General features: G+C 36.9%; 1 protein-coding gene across 1 annotated transcript; it reads left to right on the top strand.

Annotated features, from left to right (window-relative positions):
- The first annotated feature begins 1995 nt into the window (after positions 1 to 1995).
- Positions 1996 to 26054, top strand: SELENOT (selenoprotein T). Its single transcript, XM_027585513.2, has 6 exons — positions 1996 to 2241; positions 19361 to 19471; positions 20019 to 20145; positions 22420 to 22507; positions 24623 to 24776; positions 25279 to 26054. Exons 1-5 carry the CDS (start codon positions 2105 to 2107, stop codon positions 24745 to 24747), a joined length of 588 nt encoding a protein of 195 aa, XP_027441314.1. The 5' UTR covers positions 1996 to 2104; the 3' UTR covers positions 24748 to 24776; positions 25279 to 26054.
- Positions 26055 to 27008: the final 954 nt, after the last annotated feature.

A 27008-nucleotide genomic window follows, 5' to 3' on the forward strand; every position in this document is an offset into this window, starting at 1 on the left:
GCTAGGTAGTACACAATTGTACAATTCAGCACAATGCTGAACAGGAGCAGTGAATGTGGGTATACTTGACCTGTTTCTGACTGAACTGGGAATTTCTTGGGATTCTAATGTCTCAAATTAAGTATGATATCTGCATTTTTTCTTAGATAACTTTTATCAGGTTAAGGAAATTTCCTTCTAAGTCATTGAGAATTTTTATAATAAATGAGTTTAATTTTAGCAAATTCTATGGAAATGATCATATGATGTGTCTTCTCTAATCCATTATTGCAAGATTCCAATAGATTTTTTTAAAAAGAGTTTATTTGTTTGACAGAGAGACACAGCGAGAGAGGGAACACAAGCAGAGGGAGTGGGAGAGGGAGAAGCAGGCTTCCTGCGGAGCAGGGAGCCCAATGTGGGACTGGATCCCAGGACTCCGGGATCATGACTTGAGCCGAAGGCAGACGCTTAACGACTGAACCACCCAGGCGCCCCTCCAATAGATTTCTTAATTGAAAAAATTCTTGTATTCTCATCCACTTTCTCATGATGTATTTCCTAACACATTAATTTAAATCTATTTCCTTTCTCCTACTGCAAGGTTCCATTCTGACTGACACCAATATAATCACTCACTTGCTTTATCCCACATTACATGCAGCAGTCTTAGAATAATAATACAAACGAAATAGTATCACCATCAGTGTGATTACTGAAAAAAGTTTGATTTTGGTTTTGCAGTTCCTTTTGTCCTAAGATATATCGAACTTATATTAATCACTTAACGTCTAAGTGAACTGAAATTAACAGCTGTGTAGAATGTTTTCGGACTCTCACTGCATCCTTAAATTAGAAAAAATATTTGATCATGTGCTACATTTGAGCTATTAGACATAAGAAACTATGGGCACACACTGAGAATTTCCTATTCCACTGTTTCTCAAACTCATATTTGATGTATTTCATAATTGAAATACCTGGGATAAATGATCCAGAATGACCTATATTTATTAATACTGAGACTTTAAAAAAGTATGATCAAATTTTCCATTGCTACCCCCAACATTCTTCCCCAAATCATCCAATTGAAGCCCATATACTATAAGGGTCTTTCTAATACCATCTTTCTGAGACTCCCCTTGGTTCCCAGTGGTGTGTGTTCCCCTTTGCTGCAATAAATGATAAATGAAACTTCTCAATTCCTGGCATATTCTTGGTTTCAAACGCTCTGACAGAAACTAAAAGACCTATCAACCAATGGCAATGGATTTTATTTTGGTCCTAATTTTAGAAAAATATCTATTAAGACAAGATATTTGAACACTGGATATGTGGTATTAAAGAATTACAGTGTTTTTTTTTTTTAAGGTGGGATAACGGTCTTGTGGTCAGATTTTTCTTTTCTTCCCCAAAGACTAGTTATTTTCTAGAGATACATGTTTAAATACCTACAAGTGAAATGACAGGATGTCTGATATTTGCATCCCCGGGGGAAGAACAGGTTAGAGCTAGGCAATCAAGACTGTCAAAATGCCAGTAATGGTTAAAGATTGTTAATGAGTAAGGTAATTATTCTACTCCTCTACATGATCAAAATTTTCCAAAAGTCTTTTTTAAAAAAATCCATTCTTTTAGGAGAGAGCAATATTGTAAGATCAAAGAAAAAGCCATAGTGTGGCACTCAAAGAGTTAAGCATTAACCGTTCAGAAGGTTGGGGCTTTCTCTTTTACCTCCCACACCCGCATCAAGGCTGCTAAATGGGTGCTCCTAAGTGTTTCAGGCAGAGCAATGTCTGATTTAAGTAAAATTTTATATGAACCCACATGTGCTATGATTAAGGATCTTCTGACATCCCACCAGCTACTTCGTTGCCTCCCTGCTTAACTCACTCCATCCCAGCCTCCGCACACATCCAAGATGGTGGGTCAGGACAGCGAAACAGGTCAGCTTTGCCTCCCAGAGCGTGCGTTGGCGCCGGCCCGCGCAGGCGCATTTTTGCTTCCCTGCCCGACCTTGGCGGAGCGCGCCTGCGCGGTGGGGAGCTGCTCGCGGCTCCCGCTCGGCCTTGGGCTGGCTGCAGTCTCCGTTTGAGGGCGGCCGAAAGTGGCTGGCTTGATTAAGATGAGGTTTCTGCTAGTTCTCCTGGTGGCGGCGTCGGCGGTGATCCGGAGCGATGCCTCGGCCAACCTGGGCGGCGTGCCTAGCAAAAGATTAAAGATGCAGTACGCCACGGGGCCGCTGCTCAAGTTCCAGATTTGGTGAGTATGTGTGCCGGGCCCCGGCAGCGCCGCCGCGCCTCTGTGAGGCGTCTGTCGCTACGTGAGGCCCCGGCTCCGCGGCCTAGCGAGCTGAACCTCCCCTGGCCCGGAAGAACGGCGCCAGCAGCCCTCCGCAGCTTGCCTTCTCTGGGGTCCTTCCCGGGGCTGCCAGGCCTCCCTTCTTTCCTCCAAGCAGAACCGTTCACTTGGCTCAGTTCTTTTTTTTGCCTCCTCGAATGGTGGGAGTGGGGAAGGAGGGCACGAGAAGGTTAAATACTGAAAGGCGAAGACGTGGGGACACTTGTCAGTACGGAGGACCGGTCGGCGGCGTTACGCCATGGCCACCCCGGCTGCCTGCGGAGGTGGGCATGAGTTGGCGCAGCGTCGGCGGAGAAGCTGGAGCGTTTGCCACCCAGTGCCCCTTTCCTGTCTCCTTTCCCAGGGTTATGCCGGGCGCCCTCGCTGCCCCCCTGGGCGAAGGTTAATTCGGGTCGTTGGAGGAGACCCGCGAGTCTTTTCTCCAGGACCTGCCGGGGTGACTGTTGAGTGAGGGAGTGGGGATTCTGACAGCTGGAGGGCGAGGAGAGGTCCAGGGAGGCTGATCCTCAGTTTGCAATTTCCAAAATGTCTTTACAAAGGAGCACGTTGCTCTTCTGACAGTGGTTCACTCCCAGACAATTCTTTTATCTTTTCCCCCAACCCCCATTACACCCGCCTCCCAGAAGTTGCCTGTACTGGCATGTCTTTCTTTCTACCTTTCGAATCTCTTGTGCATTCAGAGAAACAAAAAAAGAAAAAACCCTAAACCAGAAAAAACCCCAGCAGTTTTCGACGTTATTCTGTAAGTGATTTTGTCGTTACCTGGTTAAGTATTAGAACCTGAGCAGTGATGCATGTAATAAGGTAGGTGGGGTTGGGGGAAGATTTGTAAGGCAAACTAAAATTGCAAAATTGTAGAAGTTAGAATCCTGTATTGCAAGAGATGACGTTTTTTCAAGATCGGATGGTCAGGTTAGTAAATTTTTCAGAGTCCTGATACTTTGGAGTATCAATGTTGGCCGTAATGCAGTTAAAATCGGCTTTTTAAAACTTGATGTGTTAAGTGTTCTAAAGGTTAGATTTCCTATGTGCCCAGCTATTTTTTTGCTTATCCTTTAAAGAGTAAGCAAATATTTAAAATTTAAAAAATCAATTTAAGTTACCCTTAGAGTCAGGAAGTGAGATGGTGAGGCTTTATTTTTGGAGTGAAAACTATAAAAACTTTGCACTTTCCTCCTGATTAAAAAAAAAAAAACAACAGAACAACTCCCTGTACTGTTTACTATGTGGCCAGCAAATATCATTTTCATATAATACTATAAATGGGAGTTATGACTTGACCATTTCTATTTTTTCCATAATTTCTTTTTTAATTAGAAAGTGGCTGTCATTTTTTTCAACCTATAGTTATTGGTAAGGATTGTGATACTTTGGATGTAAGTAGTTAAAAAAAAAGACTGCATTTTCCAAGTTATGTAATTTTTGTTTCCTACTTTTGCGCCTCTTGGTTTCACTTGTACTTTTCCAAAATACTCTTCTTTTACAATTGCTTCTATTGGAATACTTGTCACAATAATTTAAAAAGTGTACCTTCCACTGAGGTTGTTCATAACAGATACAGGGAAGGGCATTTAGTTCTTCAATCAGTTAAACTTTTTAAAAAGTCTTAAGAACTTCAGTTGAGTTTCTGATACATAGTTTCTCTTTCATTTTTCCTTTTCTTCTTTTTTTTCCCCCCCTTAAGTACAAACTTGTCCCAAAAGTCTAATGAGAGTTTTCTTTTGTAGTACCTGGAGCGTAGTACATACAAAAGTTACTCAGTTTTGTTTTGTTTTTTAATTGTAGATGGGAAATAATTTTATTAGTATGCCCTCCATATACAAGTAAATTTAGCTTGTTTGTTACTTTTTCCCCCAGAGATTAATCTGTACATAGTAAATTGGATACCGGGTTTCTGGTTTTGGTAGAATCTCTTGGACATTCATTTGCGAGTTTGGGAAAGAAGAGGAAGCTAAAACAATTGAGGATAAATAGCGAAAATGCTTTTAATTCTACTTGAAATCTGAGTGCTATAAAATGCAGGTTTTCATTAATTACCACTGTGAACAAAGGAGAGAACTATTTTTACCTTCTTTTCAATCACTTTTGTCCTTTATTATTTTATGAGTGCTCTTTCTTTAACTGTAGCCTAATATATCATCTATTAATTGTACCACTTTTATAATTGCTAATAGAACAAGACAGGAGCACAACACACAGATGGAATTAAAGGGAGAGAGAGTGCAAAACAACTTAAAACAAACTTCCTTTTCTATATTGATGTATCTTTTCAATAAATATTCATCCAGTACCTGCTTGTGCCAGGGACTAAAGATACCATGGTGAACAATATAGATATGGTTCCCCATGAAGCTTCCAGAGGTGCACAATACCGCATTATACACCTAAGTCTTTGTTTTTGTTTTTTTTTTTAAGATTTTATTTATTTCTTTGACACAGAGAGAGAGGTCACAAGCAGGGGGAGTGGCAGAGGGAGAGGGAGAATCAGGCTCCTGGCCAAGCAGGGAGCCCGATGCGGGGCTCGATCCCAGGACCCTGAGATCAGGGCCTGAGCCCAAGGCAGGCAGTTAACCGACTGAGCCACCCAGGCGCCTCCCTAAGTCTTTGGTTTATGTCAATTGATGGAGCAATAGAATTAGATGAATTTGATGACACTGATTTCATATTTGGGGGAAAAACTTATTCTGCTTATTTGGATGTCTAAACATTGAACATAAAAAAAAAGGAAGTTTTCTAATCAGAGCTTAAAATAAAGTTTCCTTATAACATTTTCCTTCCTTGTGATTTTTATGAATAAATGCATTTTATGTGTAAATGTATACTGACAGATACTGTTTGGCATGATGTTTGTATTCATGTTTTATTTTCCCCATATATGAGATTTAACATGTAGTCAGACCTACAGCATTTAATCAGTTGTTGTAGTTTAAAGAGCTTACTGGCAAAAATAAAAAATAATAAAATAATTAAAAATAAAAATAAGGAGCTTACTGGCTACAGCTCTTTACAGTTAATCCTTATTTGGATATTTAACAATTGATTCACTAAGAATAGTAGATTAAAGTTAAGATTTCAAAACATAATCAGAATACAGAATTTTCCAATTTTTGTTAATTTAAGAATCCACTTCTATAATTTTAGGGCAACCAACTTCTAAAAGTATTTTTAAGAGGTAAATGAAACAACTGCTCCAAGAACAGATTCTTATTTAAATTTATACAAACTCAGCCATTGCTTTCATGATAATGGAGGCAAGAAAATAAAGACCTAAGGCTTATTTGGATGTTGATACTTACTGAGATTAGTAAAAGGCTGAATTGAAGAAATCTGAGAAATTGTGAGTCCTAAAGATCATGTTAGTTACTGTAGACTTATATTTGCATATTCAAATATCTGAGCCCTACTCTTTGCAGGCACTTTGGTGCTTGGAATTGAATTCAATTTTCTCATAGACATCATAGGCAAGAGTGGAAGGCAGGCATTAATCCATGGACAACATATAAAATTACAGTTGTGTTAAGTGCTAAAAAGGAAAGGTTACATGGTATGAGAGAGACCTAGTCAGGGGATTAGGGAGGGTTTCCATGAGGAAATCAACTTTGAACTGAAATTTAAAGGATGAGATTTAATTGCTAGAGAGCTTTCAAGCTATGGGAATAACATCGTCAGTGGCCTTGTAGTAAAGAGAACATAATTGCTTAAGAAGGCCAGGGCTACTGACCTCAAAGACCAAAGAGAAGGTGGCGCAGATCCTGGAAGGTCTGGCAGACTATAAGGAAAGATCAGTTAGCCTCACTGTGGAAAAGACATTAGAAGGGACAAAGAATAGATAGGGGGAAACCATTTAGGGGGACTGTTGGGAGCTGCCCAGGTGAAAGATGATGGAGCTTGGAATACAGTGGTGGTAGAAGTAGAATGTAAAGGGACAGATTTAACAGATTTTTGGGAGATGAATTTTGTGGTTTTGGTGATGGGTTACATCTTTGTGGGGAAGGAGAGGAGGTATGGAGTGAGAGGTGTCAAAGATGGCTCCTGAGTTCTGGAGTGGTGCTATGCCATTCACTAGAATGATAAGGAGACCAATTTTATGGATTTTTCTTTCTTTCTTTCTTTTTTTTAGTAGAGGGTTGGATTTTTTTTTAAAGATTTTATTTATTTATTTGATAGGGACAGCACAAGTAGGCAGAGCGGCAGGGAGAGGGAGAAGGAGGCTCCTCTCTGAGCAGAGAGCCCAATGTGGGACTCTATCCCAGGACTCTGGGATTATGACCTGACCCGAAGGCAGATGCTTAACCGACTGAGCCACTCAGGCGCCCCTGTGGATTTTTTTTTTCCTTTTTGGTGGGAAGGAGTGGGAGGAATCCTGAGTTTTTAAAACGATAACAGGGGAATATCCTACAAAGAAATTTTCATCTCCCCAAAATAGCCATAATAACTAAAACTAAAAACTTACTTATTTAATTTAAAGTTTTTGTTTATTTGTCAGGGAAAGAAAGAGAGCAAAGCAGGGGGAGTGTTAGGCAGAGGGAGAAGCAGGCTCTCTGCTGAGCAAGGAGTCTGATGCTGACTCGATCCCAGGACCCTGGGATCATGACCTGAGCCAAAGGCAGACACACCTGACCCGCTAAGCCACCCAGGCGTCCCTAAAACTAAAAACTTAAATACCAGACTGTATTTCACCAAACCTAAGATATGATGGATTATAAGATACACCATTATTTTATATACCTCAGAGGGAGAAAAATACTGCCGTTTAAACTGTGACACAGAAATGATTATAAGATAAATTTTCAAAATGATGCTAAATAGGAGAAATGTACTTCTTAGAATCATTGAAATAAAGGAGTAGTAAGTTGATCTAGGTAGAAGAGTACTAATGGAGTGTTAACTAGAGAACAAATAAAATGCTGGCTGCTACACCAACCACTATGTTAGATTTTTAAAGTTTTCTGTAATTATGTAGAACTTAGTCACCATTTTGTTTTGTTTTTTACTATTTAAACAAAAAACTGCAGTATCTAACTGAATAATGTACACATAATAGTGGTTTGTATTTAATAATGAACAAAGTACTTTAGTCCAAAACTTTTAGAGGTAGGTAAAATATGAATGGTTTTAAAGATTTTTTTTTTATTTATTCATTTCCGAGAGAGACAGAGAGAGAACAAGCAGGGGGAGAGGCAGAGGGAGAGGGAGAAGCAGACTCCCCGCTGGAGCAAGGAGCCCGATGTGGGACTCAATCCCAGGACCCTGGGATCATGACCTGAGCCGAAGGCAGAGGCTTAACCATCTGAGCCACCCAGGCGCCCATATGAATGGTTTTAAAGGTTTTATCTCCTCTTACAGAAAAATTGAAACATTCTTTCTTTACCATTTGCCATTAAGGTAAGTGGTGGAAATCAAATTGAATGTATCATTTGGAAATCCCAAGATAACCTCATAAATTTTGAATAGTATAGTTACTGGAAAAACTGCATTTGCTGGACTAACAGTTCAGAGGCCCACCTGGGGCCCACCATCTTATTTGATCTGCCTCTTCTGAATGACTTTCTGGAAATTATTGAATCTCTTTAGCTCTCAACTTGTTCATCTGTAACATGATGATGTTGGTTGCATTCCAATTACCTCTAATATTCTGTTACTGTTTTATACTGTTAGGAAGCTTCAAGGCAAAAAATGAAAGCATGCATATGTGTTTCATTTCTGTCACCTTTTCTGCTTTCCAAAAAAGGAAATCAAGTCATGTTTTTACATATCTTTCTTGTTTGGGATGCAGCTTAGGATTGGTGAGGAAGAAATCTTGCCATGTGGGTTTTAGCAAGAACTGCTGATGAAATCAAGTCCTTGTTTTTTATGCCCTTTTTTACATGTTATTTGTTTTCCCCTTTTGTCCAGTATTTGGGAAGATAGATACTAGTTTTTTATAGTAATGTTTGAAAACCGATTGTCTGGTGGGAGAAACAAACATGTTAAACAATATTATAGTAAAGCATTCTGTTCAGAGTGTTCTAAAAGAGGTCATAATGGAGGGCTTTAAAAACCTAGTGGAAAGAAAGGTTATTCAGGGAGGGTTGGAAGGCTTTGAGAGGAGGAAATTAAATCTTGAAGGGTATGGGGAAAGCACCAGGAGATGTAGAGAAAGAACTTTGTAAATAAGGGAAGATCATATGTAAATGAAGCCTGACTCAGCACAGAGAAGGGAGAGGGGACAGGAAATAAAGCTGGAGGTAGATAATCGATTAAAAAACTAGCACAGCATAAATGCTGTCATTTATCAAGTTTTATTGTAATGTGTTATTTTTATTGTCTTTAATGTTGTGATGAGAACTTTGGTAAATAAACTTTCGAAAACTTTACCCTGAGACTTTCATCTTTTAAAAAAATTAAATTAGTTTTCTGGCTATAAAAATAATACAGGTTTCTTGTAAAAATAATAAAAAAGTGTAGGGGAGGAAACATTTTTTTGCTACCCTTCTAGGTTCTTTAGCCTGGTCTGTTAATCAAAATGACACAAGACAGATGAACAGGAGAAAAACATTTAATTACATACTTATGAGAGCCCTATAAAAAATATGAGAGGCAAGAACAAGTTGGGCAATTGAGGCTAATGTAATATCCTGAGCTAAAGAATAGGATAGGGGCCTGGGGCTTCAAAGGGGAGGAGGGTAATTCACAGGACAATAAGAAGAGCAGATGTTTGGTTAAATAGATGTTTGCCCTGCCACACAAGTCTTGCAGATAAAAAGTTACCCCTGATAATAGCTTTCTATTTGGGCCTGTCTAAATTCTTTTAAGTAGTTAAGGGAGCAGTGAGTTTTTTTGTTTTTGTTTTTGTTTGGAGTCCGTTTGGTCTAAATTGCCTTCAGCTCAAAATAAGCCACCTGCCAAAGTGGCATATTTTGGGGTCACATATTTTGCTCTCCCCTCAGAAGTATACACAAGAAAGTAAAAAATCCTTGTATCCCTCTATTAATATTTTGAAGAACATCCTTCAAGACAACTCTACCACACATACTGTATTATGTAATTTTACAGAAGTGATCATGTTCATAGTTGTATGCTTTTTTTTTTTAAATTCTCCTTCCCCTCCATCACTTACTGTTCAGTGTCAGTAATTACAGATATGCATCAGCAGGCATAGAATTACATAAGATGAGTGTTCCTTAATTTATCTAACCAGTGCCTTATTGGTTAACTCTTAGGTTGATCCTGATTTTTCACAAAATTACTTTGAAGGTGAATATCCTCAAATATGTTGTATATTTGTCCAATAATTTCTGTAAACTAAATCCACAGAAGCACAATATTATGATTATGTCAAAGGGTATTACATTTAAAATTTTGATATTGTTCAATTAGTTAATACTCCAACTGGAAGATCTTAGAGAAGTAGGTTGGGTTTTTAAAGACTACTAGTTTATTGCACTGTAATCAGAATGCGACATTGGCTATTTTTACTTACTGGGCTTTCTTTGTGATGTAACATGGTCAATTGTTGTAAATGTTCTTTGGGCTATCAGGGGTTTCCCTTATTAAAATAAAACCTGATGGATCTATGAAATCTGCTAATGATAGTATTCAGATCTTCTGCAATTTTTATTATTTATCTTCTATCACTTATTCCATTTTCTAACCATCAATTTTTTTAGGGCCTCAAAATATATATATATATTTTTTTGCCTCAAAATATTTTTTGATTCTGCTTTTTGGTTTTAAGATTCTTGTAGTGCTTCCTTACCTCTTATTATCCTTCTGCTTGTAGAATATTTTTGGATGTAGGCTCTTATTTTGACTTCTATTTGCTGTTTCTGCATTTTCGTTTTACGACATTTTTCCATAGTCCCTCAGGTGTTTTTATTTTTGTTTTTGTTTTCTGTTTCTCCTCCCTTTTTCTCAAAACAAGAGAAACAGCTTCAGATATTATCAGTTGATGAACTGTATCCTCTTCAGTAGATTATTACCAGTTTACTACTCTCTCTTCTTCATTAGAATATTGCCAGCACCAAAAAGGCATAGATTTTTGTCTGTTTGGCTTCCTCTTGTTCTAGATTCTATCTCTTTTGACTGTCATCAGTCAATATTTTTGAATAAGTGAGTACAACCTGTTGTAGTCCACTGTGGTTTGTCCTGAAATAACCTAACTGCCCTCCCTCCCCCCCCCTTTATATTCCTAACTGGAGTATAGATAGATATCACTTAATACTGTTCATTTCTGGTAGGTTTTTACCTGGTTGGCTTCTGTTCCAGTTTGGTAGCTGTTAGGCATAGAATGTAATACATGTAAAACTTCCATTTTGAACATAACTCTTATCAGTAACACTCTTGGCCTGGCCTCTGTGCCTCTACTGGTGGGGCTAAGCTTCCAGAATTCACTGTGCTACTGCCAGTCTTCTTTCTGCTGCTGTGATATCAGACATACCCTTACTTACTATTATAACTGCATTAACCTGTTGGTGGTTTTCTCTCTACAATTCCTGGCTTCTTTATTGAGTTTATTCTAATGTCATGTGAAATCAGTCTACAACCAACAGGTAAATAAATATACAGGTCAAATAGGAAAGCAATAAAGCAACCCAGAGACTTCTTCAGTTTGGCCATTGATTTAGCATGGAACACAATATATTTTTTTATCAGACTCTTTAACAACTTATAAAAATGCACTGAGGGTGAGTTCTGTGGCATGTCATTAAAAAATGTATTGAAAGGAAAAGCTTGGCGTCGTATATGAAGTATTTTAAGATGAAACAAAGAATTCTACAAAATGGAGTTGTCACCATTTATTGAGCGACTGTATACCTTATAAATCTGTTAATAAGTGTTTTCCAGAGTAAACAGATAAAATTCCTTCCACAGGAAGAGTTGAAGGAACTAAGTAATTTATAAATTCGTGGTGGAATAGTCTTTAGTGAAAGAATTCCTGAAATGTTATGCCAAAGGTATAGAGAAACTAGAAGCTAGTGGCCTCCAGAAGAAGACAAAAGTATGAAGAGAATAAAAACAGATTACTAATCAAATTTTAGGTTTGTCACATCTTTGGAATACACTTAGTAAAGAAGCCAGGAATCTTAGAAGCCACTTTAGGCATATTTCGTGTATGTGTTTTTACTGCGGTGGCCACTGTAGTGTTTCAAGATTTGAGGTTGCTAGAATGGAAGTCACTTGATTTCGTATAATACTGTTCCTTAATCTGACAAGCTGATACCTTTTTAGTGCTCCTCTTGCAACTTCTTAAAAAGCTGAGCAAATTCTGGGCCACATTTCGATCTTCAAAGTGTGTGAGCACTCCTGTTTGCAATTTTTAAAAACATTTATCAATTTAGTCTATTTTTCACTCCCTGAATACCTTGTTTCTTGTGTGACTTAGAGAACGTCTTGCAGATTTCATTCCTTAAAGCACTTAGAGCAGGTGATGCACCAGACAAATGTTTATTATTGTACTTCATCTACTAAACAGAACAAGGAAAAGTAAAGATTATATCTAAAAACACAGCTTTCAGTGATCAGTGAGCTGTTGAACTGAGCAATGCTGTAGACAATTAGAAAGCACAGTATTTACCAAATACCTTCCTGATTTTCTTGGTACAGTGTGGGAGAAATATTAGTTGAAATTCTTGGGATGCAAGTAGCAGAAACCTTTTTGAACTGGTTTGAACAATACATTGGGAAATGCATTTTAAAATTGTTGAGAGAATAGTCTTAGAACCCAAAGGCAGGGATGCAGCCGGGCCTTAAGACGAGCTAAAATAGAAAACTGGGAAGTCGGAGAAGACGTCATTCACTGTTCCCTGGTTCACATCTGTACTTTTTTCTCAGTAAAAGGTACTTTATCTTTCTGTTTCTCTGAAGACTCAGTTATCTTCTCAGTCCTTTGAAAAATTAAACATGTTAAACATTCACCTTTGTGGAGATAGCCACGTTTTAAAATCCCATTTCTTCCCTTTTAGAGAGGGAACTCAGGCCTTCATAAATACCTGAGATTTTTGCCCTGTTTTCTTTCTCTTTTTTTTAATTATTATTAACATATAATGTATTATTTGTTTCAGGGGTACAGGTCTGTGATTCATCAGTCTTACACAACACACAGCGCTCACCATGGCACGTACCCTCCCCAGTGCCCATCACCCAGCCACCCCATCCCCCGGCCCCCCTCTGCTCCAGCAACCTTCAGTTTGTTTCCTAAAATTAAGAGTCTCTTACGGTTTGTCTCCCTCTCAGGTTTCATCTTGTTTCATTTTTTCCTCTCTTCCCCTGTGATCCTCTGCCTTGTTTCTTAAATTCCACATATCAGTGAGGTCATATGATAATTAATTGTCTTTCTCTGACTGACTTATTTCGCTTAGCATAATACTTTCTAGTTTGTCCACATAGTTGCAAATGTCAAGATTTCAATTTTTTGATGGCTGTGTAATGTTCCATTGTGTATATAATACCACATCTTCTTTATCCATTCATCTGTTGGTGGACATCTGGGCTCTTTCCATAGTTTGGCTGTTGTGGACATTGCTGTATAAATATTGGGGTTCAGGTGCCCCTTCGGATTACTACATTTGTATCTTTGGGGTAAATAACCAGTAGTGCAATTGCTGGGTCATAGGGTAACTCTATTTTCAACTTTTTGAGGAACCTCCATACTGTTTTCCAGAGTGGCTGCACCAGCTTGCATTCCCACCAACAGTGTAGGAGGGTTCCCCTTTCTCTTCATCCTTGCCAACATCTGTCCTTTCCTGACTTGTTAGTTTTAGCCATTCTGACTGGTGTGAGGTGGTATCTCATTGTGGTTTTGATTTGTATTTCCCTGATGCCATGTGATGTTGAGCACTTTTTCATGTGTCTGTTGGCCATTTGGATGTCTTTGCAGAAATGTCTGTTCATGTCTTCTGCCTATTTCTTGATTGGATTATTTGTTTTTTGGGTGTTGAGTTTAATAAGTTCTTTATAGATTTTGGATACTAGCCCTTTATCTGATATGTCATTTGCAAATATCTTCTCCCATTCTGTCGGTTGTCTTTTGGTTTTGTTGACTGTTTTCTTTGCTGTGCAGAAGTTTTTTACCTTGATGAAGTCCCAATAGTTCATTTTTGCCCTTGCTTCCCTTGCCTCTGGAGATGTGTCTAGCAAGAAGTTGCTGCAGCTGAGGTCAAAGAGGTTGCTGCCTGTGTTCTGAAGGATTTTGATGGATCCCTGTCTCACATTTAGGTCTTTCATCCATTTTGAGTCTGTTTTTGTGGATGGTGTAAGGACATGGTCTAGTTTCATTCTTCTGCATGTAGCTGTCCAATTTTCCCAACAGCATTTGTAGAAGAGACTGTCTTTTTTCCATTGGATATTCTTTCCTGCTTTGTTGAAGATTAGTTGACTGTAGAGTTGAGAGTCCATTTTTGGGCTCTCTGTTCTGTTCCATTGATCTATGTGTCTGTTTTTGTGCCAGTACCATACTGTCTTGATGATTACAGCTTTGTAATAGAGCTTGAAGTCTGGAATTGTGATGCCACCAGCTTTGATTTTCTTTTTCAACATTCCCCTGGCGATTCGGGGTCTTTTCTGGTTCCATATCAATTTTAGGATTATTTGTTCCATTTCTTTGAAAAAAGTTGATGGTATTTTGATAGGGATTGCATTAAATGTGTAGATTGCTCTAGGTAGCATAGACATTTTCACAACATTTATTCTTCCAATTCATGAGCATGGAACGTTTTTCCATTTCTTTGTGTCTTTCTCAATTTGTTTCATGTACTGTTTTGTTTTAGTAAGAAGATCTGAGAGATTGGGGTTTGTGATGGGCTCAAGTTTGATATAAGTATTTGACTACAATTAGGGGCAGACATAATATAGAAAGGGGAAAGGGAGAGTGGTTGGCATCGTGAATCAGGACACTGAATACATGATGGACTCAAAAAAGCACAGAATCTATTTGAAATAGTACAGACAAGGCATTTTCTTTATTTCTTAAATTTCCTTTCACATAGATCATCTAATTTATATCCAGGTTTTTTCTTTTAGAAAAGTACTGTGAAAAATATTTTAAAGTGAGCAATTGCAAAAGTTGACTCCATATAGTAAGATATTTCTATATTACTAGGGATTTGCAAAGTGATTAGGACTTAACATTAAGATTTCAGAGTTTAAATCTACTTCTTAAGGACCTTTGGTACTACTACAGGAGGAAGAGGCAGCTGCTGCAGCATATTTTTAGCATGTTTCCATATTTATGTGTTGGGGTATACTGGAAGTCATAGTTTTACTCATGGACCCAGAAAGAATGAAGTAAGTTGGAAGAGCTGGGTGTGGTAGTAGAACTGGAAATGACTGGCTCCTCATCATGCGTGCCTTGAATTTCGCATTTTGTCCACCTCAGTAAACCCCAGGTATGTTTTGTTTTGGAAAACATCTGTAAGCAGTAGAGATTGCTGTTTCAAAACAGGAAAATTGATTTTGCGAAAACAGTTATTTAGGAAAAAAGTTCCTTAGGTTTTCTTCACAATTCTGGAGGCAATGATAAGGAGGAAAGTTTACTTATATGTAAGTAAACTTGTCTAAAAATACGTTGTGTCAGTTTTGTAAACTTCATCTTTCAGAAATAAAATAGGTACAGTTTTTTTGTTTTGTTTTTGTTTTTTTGTTGAGGTATAACTGACATATTAGTTTCAGTTGTATAACATAAAGATTTCAATATTTGTATGTAGTACAAAATGATTACTACCGTAAGTCCAGTTAACAGCAATCACCATACAGTCACAAATTTTTTTTTCTTGTGATAAGAACTTTTAAGATCCACTCTCCTAGCTACTTGCAAATATGCCATACACTATTACTAACTATAGTCACTATACTGTACATTCTATCCTCATGACTTAATGTTTTATAACTGAAAATTTGAAAAAAGGTACAGTTTTAAAGTCCTTTATGGATTTCAAGATTAGGGACTAATTCCATTTGGAGTTTGATCCAAAGGTCTGAGACCATACTGAAGACTTGGGACTGGGAGAACAGAGGATAGAGCTAGGCTTCTGAGCACAGTGGCCAGAAAAGTAGGTGACTAGGAGGAATCTGACCAGAAGTTTGCCTGCACATAAATACACCTCTGTAGCTGGGCCTCTTAGGGCTCCCCTTGGCAAAGGATTGGAACTCCCAGAACAAATATGAGGGACTTATGGGGGCCCACAGGTTTTTAGTTCTCCCAGAGGGAGAATCTCTAGGTCTTCATAATGGAAAAACTTCAGAGATCTCTGCCATCAAGAAAGTCAACTATATAGGTACTTGCTTGTGGCATTTTGGCCAAAGGAAACTTATTTCCTGGACAAAGGGAAGAACAGCCCTTGCACCATCTAACTGTTTTATTGGGGTCTAGTGGAAAGGGCTAGGATCTCAAATCACAAAGTCCATGTTCTGGTCTCTCAGCCCCTTACTAAGGCAGGGACCACATCTGTGTCACTCATTACTACATGCCCAGTGTCTAATATAGTGCTTGACATGTAGTAGACATTCAATAAGTATTTGAGTGAGTGAATAAATAAATAGTATATATGGATGTATAACCATGGAAAGTCACTTCATCTCTTTGGGCTTCATATTTTCTCCATCTATAAAAAAAAACAAATTTCAACTCAATTAACTGTCTCTAGCTCTCACAATGTTTCATTAAAAGTTAGAGAATATCATTTTAGATAATTAACTCCATTGTAAACACTGGTGCAAACTTGAGGGCATTGAAATCAGTTGCCATTTCTTGGTTTCAAGGTAGTTAGGCATATAGGTATTTTTTGTAATATCCTCAAAACAAAAGCAACATTAAAAATTTTCTTACAGAGAAAGCAATTGACAAAATACTATAATTTGGTGACTAACGCGGTAATAATAAAATATTAGCTAAGGTGAATGTTTACTAAACAAAGTATGTGGAGATTCGTGAGTTAAGTATTTAGCTGTAGAAATTTGTCTCCTTTTGCAAAAATTTCATGCTTTTTAGGGACTTAATCTCTTGTGAAATTTTTATTCTAAATGTAGAGGAGGTATTAATTGTAAAGAAAACTGGTGACTCTCTCTCTCTCTTACTCCCCACCCCAAGTTGAGTTTTCTTAAATTGAGATCTACTAATATTTGGACTGTTATACCCTGCCAGATATAAACCTGATGCTGGTGGTTGGTTTGTTTTTCCTTGATGACAGTGTGATCGACAAAGTTGGCACCTTAGTTACTGATTCTGCTTCCTCTGTACTTTCCTTGCTTTATATGTTCCTTAACTTAGAACTTAATGTGGTTAAGTGTTTAACAATCTTACCTGAATTTGTAAGCTCTTCTGTTGATTTGGTGGTACCACCTCCTTTTTTCTCTCAACATTATTGAATTATGATTGACAAATAGAAATTATGTAGAGTTAAGGTGATGATTTCATTTACATGTATATTGTGAAATGATTACCACAGTAAGGTTAGTTAACACATCCATCACCTCATATAATTACCTTTTTAATCGGGTGAGAACATTTAATATTTATTCTCTTAACAACTTTCAAGTATACAATACAGTATAGTTAGCTACAGTCACCTTGCTGTAAATTAGATCCCTAAAATTTGTTTTGCATCTGGAGGTTTGTATCCTTCCACCATCTCCCCATTTTGCCTATTCCACAGCCCCTGGCAACCACCAGTCTGCTCTCCATGTCTTTGAGCTTGGCTTTCTTAGATTCCATGTAAAATGAAATTATACAATTTGTGTTTCTCTGTCTGACTTATTTCACTTAGCATAATGCCTTTAAGTTTCATCCATATTGTTGCAAATGGTAGGATTTTTTTTTTTTGCTGAATAATATTCCTGTGTGTATTTATACCACATTTTCTTTTTTTTTTTTAAGATTTTATTCATTTATTTGAGAGAGAGAATGAGAGATAGAACCAGAGGGAAGAGGTCAGAGGGAGAAGCAGACTCCCTGCTGAGCAGGGAGCCCGATGTGGGACTCGATCCGGGGACTCCAGGATCATGACCTGAGCCGAAGGCAGTCGCTTAACCGGCTGAGCCACCCGGGCGCCCTATACCACATTTTCTTTATCCATTCATCTGTCGATGGACATTTAAGTTGTTTCCATGTCTTGACTATTTTAAGTAATGCTAAAATGAACATGGGGGTGCAGATACCTCTTAGAGTGATTTCATTTCCTTCAGGTGTATCTAGAAATGGGATTGCGAGATCATATGGTAGTTCTATGTTTAATTTTTTGTGGAACTTCCGAAATGTTTTCATAGTGGCTGTACCATTTACATTCCCACCAACAGTGCACAAGTATTCTCTTTTGTCTACATCCTTGCCAACACTTATTATCTCTTCTCTTTTGGATGATAGGCATCCTAACAGGTATGGGGATATATCTCTCTCTGATTTTGATTTGCATTTCCCTATTGATTAGTGATATGGAGCACCTTTTCATGTATTTGTTGGCCATCTTTATGTCATCGTTGGAAAAGTGTCTGTTCAGGTCTTTTTGCCCATTTTTAGTCCGATTATTGACTTTTGGCTATTGAGTTGTATGAGTTCCTTATACATTTTGGATATTAACTCCCTTTATCAGATATCTGATTTGCAGATATTTTCTCCCGTTCTGTAGGTTGCCTGTTCATTTTGTTGATGGCTTCCTTTGCCCTGCAGAAGCTTTTTAGTTTGGTATAGTCCCACTTGTTTATTTTGCTTTTGATACCTTTGCTTTTATGGTCAAATCCACAAAATTGTTGCCAAGACTAATGTCAATGTGTTTACCCACTGTGTTTTCTTCTAGGATGCTTATGGTTTCAGGTCTTATGTTTAAGTCTTTAATCCATTTTGAGTTGATTTTTGTGTCTGATGGGAGATAGTTGGTCCATTTTCATTCTTTTCACGTTGCTGACAGTTTCCCAACACCATTTGTTAAAGAGACTATCCTTTCTGCAGTCTTGGCTCCTTTGTTGTAAATTAATTGGCCATATTTCTGTGGGTTTATTACTGGGCTCTTGATTCTGTCCCATTGATCTATGTGTCTATTTTGTGCTGCTACTATACAATTTTGATTGGTGTAGCATTGTAATATAGCTTTGACATAAGGAAGCATGGTGCCTCCAGCTTTGTTCTTCCTTCTCAAGATTGCTTTGGCTATTCTGGTTTTTTTGTGGTTCCATACAAATTGTAGGATTGTTTGTTCTATTTCTGTGAAAAATGCCATTGGAATTTTGATAGGGATTGCATTGAATCTGTAAATTGCTTTTGGTAGTGTGGACATTTTTACAATATAAATTCTGATCCATGAGCACAAGATATCTTTTCATTTATTTGTCTTCAATTTTTTTCATCAGTGTCTTAAAGTTTTCAGTGTATCCTCCCCTTATAGATGCTCTCTGGTGGCCTTTTCCCCCTTTCTTGTTGGGGAAATATATATCCACAGTTTGGTTGTTCAGAAATTTTAATGGAGATATTTGATGCCGTTGACATAATTTCTGGAGTAATGTTATGGACTGCTGTCATACTGCTGAAAATTACCTTCCCAATCTTTGTTTTCCTTTGCAAAGTAGAAGCAAATTTTAGAGTCAGAAGGGATTTAAGAGTTCTTTAAGTTCCTTTTATTGTGATTGAGCAGGCATGTTTGCCCAGTTACGGGCAGAGTAGGAATAAGAACCAAAGTTTTCATGTCTCATGCCTTGGTATTTTTTAAGCTTTCTGTGCCCAGTTTTGAAAGTGCCTATTTCAGATGTATAAGAATTGTCATTTCAGCATTTATTCTCATTGATACCCCCACAAAAAGCAACTTGATTTGAGAACTCAAAATATGCTGACATATATGAATAGGTATTTGCTGCTGCCCAACAATAACCCAAATCTATAAAGTTTAATGTTCTAATAGATGGATATACATGGTGGGGAGCATCAGTTGTTACTACTTTGTCACTGTTTGTGAGAAACACTTTTTTAATCTTGGCAATTTTTAGGCTTTGTCTAAATGCAAAGTAAGTGTAGGCATATTCTAAGTCGCTTAACAGAAGCACTTTTATTTTTCTGCAGTGTTTCCTGAGGTTATAGGCGGGTGTTTGAGGAGTACATGCGGGTTATAAGCCAGCGGTACCCAGACATCCGCATTGAAGGAGAAAATTACCTCCCTCAACCCATATATAGGTAAGTAAATTTCAGTAACTTAAAAGGAATTTTTAAAGTGAATTTTTTCACTTTTGTGAGTAAACTTTTGTGGACTAGTTCAATTAACTTTTCTTGGTTATTATAATTTTTTAGTTGGTTACAATAAACAGAGAACACTGTTTTATAAATAGCAAGTTTATTTGATCCAAATATGGAAGAATTTTTCTGTAAGAAGGAAAAGAGGATTATTTCAGAGATGGTAACCTTCTAAGGATGTGTTTTCTTATATAATTTTTACTGTGAAAATAGATCAAGAACTCCCAAATTTTTATACAAAGTCTGTACTGTTAAAATAATATTTTTAAAGGCTAATACTGTATATTTTTACAAGTTGATTTTTGATTGATACTAAACATTTTTGTTTTAAAACTCCACAATAAGCTTTAGTCACTATCTTTTTCACTAGTAATTAGTAACCTTTAGATTTGGTGTCTAGAAATTGTCTATACACATATACTTGAGTTATGAAGTTTTGAATTAGGTGAGAAATTGTGGCTTCTGATGAATTTTTTTTTTCTTTCGATAGACACATAGCATCTTTCCTGTCAGTCTTCAAACTAGTATTAATAGGCTTAATAATTGTTGGCAAGGATCCTTTTGCTTTCTTTGGCATGCAAGCTCCTAGCATCTGGCAGTGGGGTCAAGAAAATAAGGTATGTAACCTAATAGTTTTGATAGTTGTAGGTTTTTAGGTTGTAAATGAAAATATTTTAAAGGATTGTTTGGTTTTTTTAAGTACTTGTTGCTGATTCACCTGTTCACTTGTATTATTTCAGCTTTAATCACTTTTTAATCTTTGGGCATGGCGCTTAACCTTTCTTGGCCTTAGTTTTTTGTTTGTGATTTTTTTTCTTGGCCTTAGTTTTTATAATTATGTATTAAGAATGATTGGGTTTTGGGGCACCTGGATGGCTCAGTTGGTTAAGTGACTGCCTTCGGCTCAGGTCATGGTTCCAGGGTCCTGGGATCAAGCCCCCACATCGGGCTCCCTGCTTGGTGGGAAGCCTGCTTCTCCCTCTCCCACTCCCCCTGCTTGTGTTCCCTCTCTCTCTCTCTCTCTGTCAATTAAATAAATAAATAAAATATTTTAAAAAATGGGTTTTATCTTTTTACTATTTGAAGGATAGGCAGGTGTGACTTTAGTAGAAACTGGGCACAAAATAATTTAATACCTGATATTGATTATATAGATTCGGTCAAATCATGTCCAACAAAACATAATATACACATAATGTAGGCCTTTTATACTAACTTTATGGGTATTAATGGGTTTATTCACATTAAAAATGACATTTCCAAGAATAAATCCATTACGGATTTGTTCTTACTAAAATTTTGTGTTTTTATTTGTCCTTATATATAGAGAGTTAGATAGATAGATATGAACCTTGTGCTATTTTTTCCTTTGTAGGGTCTTGCTGTGGCATACATTCTTTTTAGATTTCTTTCATTTGTTTTACTTAAAATCATCTTTTCTAGAGGGTTTATCTTTCGGCTGTGAGGAATGGGACTAATTATATTTCTCTCTTGGATGGGATTGCTTAGGTTTCCTTCTAAGGAGTATTCTGCTTTGGAGTCCTCTCTCTGGTCTTGTTCTTTAGTTCTAGGCTGAAACTACCTTTAGTGGACTCCTACATATCTACGCTTCTTTTTCTTAGGGAACCATTTATTTCCAGTAACAGGCAAGGCTTCTTAATGTAAACATCCTCAGGTGCTTCCTCTTATTGAACTGTGTCTCTACCTGGTATTAGTAAGATTGATATGCATAAGATTAAGAATTGAAAGTTAAGTACTGATGATGTTTTGTGTTATATTTATTAATTCTGTTGATTCCAACTTTAGTGCATTTTACTTCTGAAGACATATAACATTGTTAATCGGCTGGGGAAGAGGAATGTACTTGAAAGCTCTAGCTTTCCTGACACTTCCTTGTGTATTGTTCCCATGAAAATAGACATACTGTTTCCAAATGCGAGGGTAACCTCTATGAAATCAAAGCCCACCTAGTTCAAGTGGGATGGGAGGAGAGCTTTTTCTCACTCGCTGTGGGCATTTTTATTTACTTTTTTGAAGTAACTTGCTGTGAATTTACATCCTCATTACATCCTGTTTTTAGTCAGGTGATTTTGTTAAATTAAAACCTTCTGTCCACCAAGGAACTTTTAGCCTCTTTTGAAAGGGTATAGATTTGCCTTCAAAAGGGGAATGAATATAATTTAATATGCTAGCGCTTTCTAATCTGCTTTTTTCTTATTTGACTTAAAACGATTTGTTTGGAACATGGACAGGTTGTATTGAATACATGGAGTTGCTGATTATTGCATCACTAGTCTCTTGTGAATTCATACCTTATATTATAAAAATAGTGAAATAAACCCTTCTTATGCTGGTATTCTTTTGTTTAACTTATTAAGGCTATTATGAAATCTCTAGAATTTCTGTATATTATGAATATATATTCTTCAGTGTGTATAAAGCTATGAATTAATGTTTCATTTTCCTTATTCCATGTATGTTATCTTAATATACAGAATAGCAATAATAATCTGTATAGAAACTTTTTTAAGATTTTATTTATTTATTTTAGAGAGAGAGTGAAAGAGCAGGGGGAGGAGCAGAGTGGGAGGAAGAGGGAGGGGAAAGAATCTCAGACAGGTTCTGCGCTGAGCGCAGAGCCCAACATGAGGCTCGATACCACAACCCAGAACCCTGAGATCATGACCTGAGCCGAAACCAAGAGTTGGACGGTTGACTGACTGAGCCACCCAGGCATCCCTGCCCCTGGATAGAAACTTTTAAAGTAGATTTAAAAACAGCCGTTACCAAATAAAAATGAGACTCTGTGTTTAAAAGATTACTGTCTTCAGTTGTAATGTTTTGCCTTTAAAATAACTTTGTCTGCTGTACTTAATTATATTTTCTTTTAGGTCTATGCATGTATGATGGTTTTCTTCTTGAGCAACATGATTGAGAACCAGTGTATGTCAACAGGTGCATTTGAGATAACTTTGAATGGTGGGTTCTGAATAGTTTGCATTCTGTAACACATTTTAAATGATTTATAATGACCATTGGGCTTTTCTGTTTTTCATAATATGCAAAACTATCACTTTATATGGTCCTCAACTCCCTTAGCTTGAGAATTATGTCCATATGATGACCCCTGAATGTATAACTCTAGAGAGCTCTAGATCTCTCTTTTAGATGCTATACCTGGGAATCTTTTTTTTTTTTTTAAACACATAATGTATTATTTGTTTCAGGGGTACAGATCTGTGATTCATCAGTCTTACACAATTCACAGCACTCAGCACATACCCTCCCCAATGTCCATCACCCAGCCACCTCATCCCTCCCACCACCTCCCCTCCAGCAACCAGTTTGTTTCCTAAGATTAAGAGTCTCTTATGGTTTGTCTCCCTCTCTGGTTTCATCTTGTTTCACTTTTCCCTCCCTTCCCTTATGGTCCTCTGTCTTGTTTCTCAAATTCCTCCTATCAGTGAGATCGTATGATAATTGTGTTTCTCTGATTGACTTACTTTGCTTAGCATAATACCCTCTAGTTCCATCCATGTCATTGCAAATGGCAAGATTTCATTTTTTTGTTGACTGCATAATATTACATTGTGTGTGTGTACACACACACACACACACACACACACACACACACATACATATATACACACACCACATCTTCCTTTTTTTTTTTTTTTTAATATATACCACATCTTCTTTATCCATTCATCTGTTGATGAACATCTAGGCCCTGTCCATAGTTTGGCTATTGTGGACATTGCTGCTATAAACATTGGTATACCCGGGAATCTTAAACTCCTCCCAAACTGTTGATTATCTCTGCTTCCTGCAATTCTTGGGTACTCCAATTTGCTCCTTCCCTGGCATTGCTCCTTTATTTATAATGGCACCATTATCATTCTACCCAGAGTTTCCCATGTCAGAAAGCTAGGATAACCTCAGTTTCTCCCTTAGTCTCCATATCTAATGTATTACCAAGTCTGATTCTTAATTCTACCTTCTACATTTCTCAGAGTTCTACTTCTGATTATCTTTATCACGATTATTTTGTTACCCTCTAATACATTCTCTAAACTAGAGGTTGTCAGATATAGCCTATGAGTTAACAGTATTTTTTTAAATTTTTTAATGGTTACAAAAAAATCAAGACTATTTTATGGCACATGGAAATTACATAAAACTCAAATTTTAGTGTTTATACCTAAAGTTTTGAGTTTCATCAATGAAAAATTTGTGGAAATTTATTTCTCTGGTTATGTAATTACCTATGAGATATTTTTGATTTTCCCTTGAGCCGTAAAGCCTAAAATATTTATTACCTGGCTTCTTACAAAATCTGATACCAGCTCCAAACAGTAGAGTGATTTTTTTTTTTTTTAATGCACATCATTTTCATCTCGTTGCTTCACTGCCTCAAGTTTATTAAGTGGCTTTACTTTGTCTTCACGATAAAGACCAGAACATTTAATAACACCCAAAAGGCCCTGCTTGATGTAGCCTCAGGATTGGCAAACCATGGCCACGTGGACCCCTATGTCCACCTGCCTTTTTTTGTAAATAAAATTTTATTGGAACACAACCGTGCCTACTCATTTATGTATTGCCTTTTGTTTCTTTCAGACTACAATTAAGAGTTGAGTAGCTGTGATGGACTGTATGTCTTCCCAAGCTGAAAATGCTTGCTGTCTGGTGCTTTATAGTTTGCTGACCCTGATCTAAGACCCTGCTTGCCTCTCCAGCTTCCTTTGTACCCCTCTTCTTCTGTATTTCAGCTCTCACTTTTAATGACAGTATATTTCAATTTTAGTGATACCTCTCACTTAATAAGTACAAAGCTCCTTTCTAGCCTCCTATGTCCCTCAGCATCTTCTGGTTTTAATTCTTAGCACACAATTGTGATTTGTAGCTATTTGTGTAGTGCTTTTCGTATCTCCCCTACTGGAATGTAAACTCCATACCAGCAAGAAGGGTAATTCTCTGGTTCACTACTGTACCCCCAGCTGTATATATAGACAGTAAATATTTGTGGAACTCATCTTTAATTGTAGACTCATGTTTAATTTTAAGAGGTGGTACTGTTTATTTTTATTATAGATGTGCCTGTGTGGTCTAAGCTGGAATCTGGTCACCTCCCATCCATGCAACAGCTTGTTCAAATTCTTGACAATGAAATGAAGCTCAATGTGCATATGGATTCAATCCCACATCATCGATCATAGCCCCACCTATCAGCACTGAAAACTCTTTTGTAAGTAGTTTAAGAATACAGTAACCATTTATAGATATCATTCTCATCACAAAAGATACCAGATATTCCATATATTACCACTTGAGTTCCCAATTTAAGATTTAATAGATGGATGTTTTCTTTATTAAAATTTATTAAGTGATCAAGAGCGTTTGGACCTGCCAAAACAAGGTAAGGTTGTGCTACTAATTTTATCTTCAAGGGTTGATAACTGGGCTTTTATGTAACATCACTTTTTTGACTGGAACTCCTAATAGAGTTGATATATTATGCTAGAATATTTATATACATGTCTTCTCTTTACCTGCAAATAACTAGTTCCTAAGAGTATGCAGATTCTTTTAACATGCTCGAGATAGAAAATTTGTAAGCAAACGTGTGTGAACACAGTTGAATGTCAGTTAACTTTTGCATAGCAGAGATGTTCTCAGTTCTTTTCTTATCAATGGGTTGATTTTATAAGAGGGAATTTTGAAATAAAATATTCTTTTTTCTCTTTCAGACATTAAGGGATTTTTTGCAAGAGCAGCGTGACTGACATTATGAAGGCCTGTACTGAAGACAGCAAGCTGTTAGTACAGACCAGATGCTTTCTTGGCAGGCTCGTTGTACCTCTTGAAAAACCTCAATGCAAGACAGTTTTTCAGTGCTGGCACATTTTGGAATTCTGCACATTCGTGGAGTGCAATAATACTGTATAGCTTTTTTTTTCTTCCCCAAATCCACTCAGTTAACAGTTTTTAAAAAATGTAGACATTACCACTTGTACCTTTTTTCCTTAGTCATATTTGGAAAAGTAGAAAATTGAGTTACAATTTGACTTTCTTTTTGAAGATGTCTGTTAAATCTGTTGTGATTTTATATGAATTTTCCTTTTTCATAGTTTAAAATTGATCTTTTGGGAATACAGCTGAAGTTCCCCAATATTTTATAAGAGGTTATCAGGCATCTTTAATTTGGTCATGTCCAGTTTACACAGTTTTCAAAATACTGCAGATTGTGAACCGTGTATTAGACGAGATTATGGGGGGAAATCCTATATCCAGAGTACTCTACCAATTTGTGTGTATGTGCGTGTGTGTGTGTGTGTGTGTGTGTGTGTGTGTGTGTGTGTGTGTGATTACCAGAGAATTACTAAAAGACCAACTGCTTTTTAAATATTGTTATGTAGTTCAAGTGTCTTGCCTTGACCAATCTAATGAGTTGATTAACTGGGCCTTTATACTTAACTCAATAAAAAACTAAGCAGATAAATTCAAATAAAAAGTTTGAATTTATTACCCAGCGTACCTATTAACATTATATTTAAAAGTTGTCTTCCTCAATTTTTGTTTTTGACTTACAGATAATTTCATAAGGAACATACTTTAGTTTCACACACAAATAATAAGTCATTTACCAGTTTTAGGGTAATTGAAACTTAGTTCCCTTGAAAGTTCAGTTAAACCTCTTTACACCATTAATTTTAGGTGAATAGAGATTACTTGTCTAATAATTTAACTTGTTTAACATCATATATCAGAATTTTATTATATTTAAGGAACAAAATCGAAAAGTTTTTTATTCAGTGAATTTAATATCTTTTCAGAGTTCTAAAAATAGTTTTTTTAAGCAAAAAACTTAAAACTGTTGGACTGTAAAGGTAATTTAGCAGAAATAGGATCATAATGTAGAAAAATAGTCATATATCAGCAGTCTTAACATATTTTAGCTTCCATATGGGAATAGAAGGGGTAGGTCTAGATTTGTTGCTAGAAATAAAGGGATTTGAGGAAAAATTATGAGATAATTCAACATTTGGTCTACCAAACACTTAGCACAACCATATACTTCATTTATCACTGAATATTTGTTGAATTAATGTCTGGTAATCATCATGATTTTATAGCCTCAAGGTGGAACATACTGTAATTTCTAGCTAACAGGAAGGTAGTCTGATAATTCACTGCAGAAAATTGATTTAATGACTTCTCCTTTTAATTAAAACTGCAGAACTGTTAACCTAAGTAGATACAGTGGCAAGAGTCAATAGAGATTAATCTGGAAGTGACTTAGAGGTTATTATTCAGGTGTAATATTTTACCTTACAGTAAAGGCTTAAAGCCTCGTTACCTTCATTTGTAGCAGCCCAAGTGTCTGTCTTCTGTACGTTGAACACAGTGCTGAGTGTGTGTAGGGCCCTTCTTCAGCGGATGGCCATTCCACTAGTGACAAATTAACGTTTTGGCATTT

Source organism: Zalophus californianus, chromosome 1, assembly GCF_009762305.2.
Source record: "Zalophus californianus isolate mZalCal1 chromosome 1, mZalCal1.pri.v2, whole genome shotgun sequence".
Lineage (NCBI taxonomy): Eukaryota > Metazoa > Chordata > Mammalia > Carnivora > Otariidae > Zalophus > Zalophus californianus.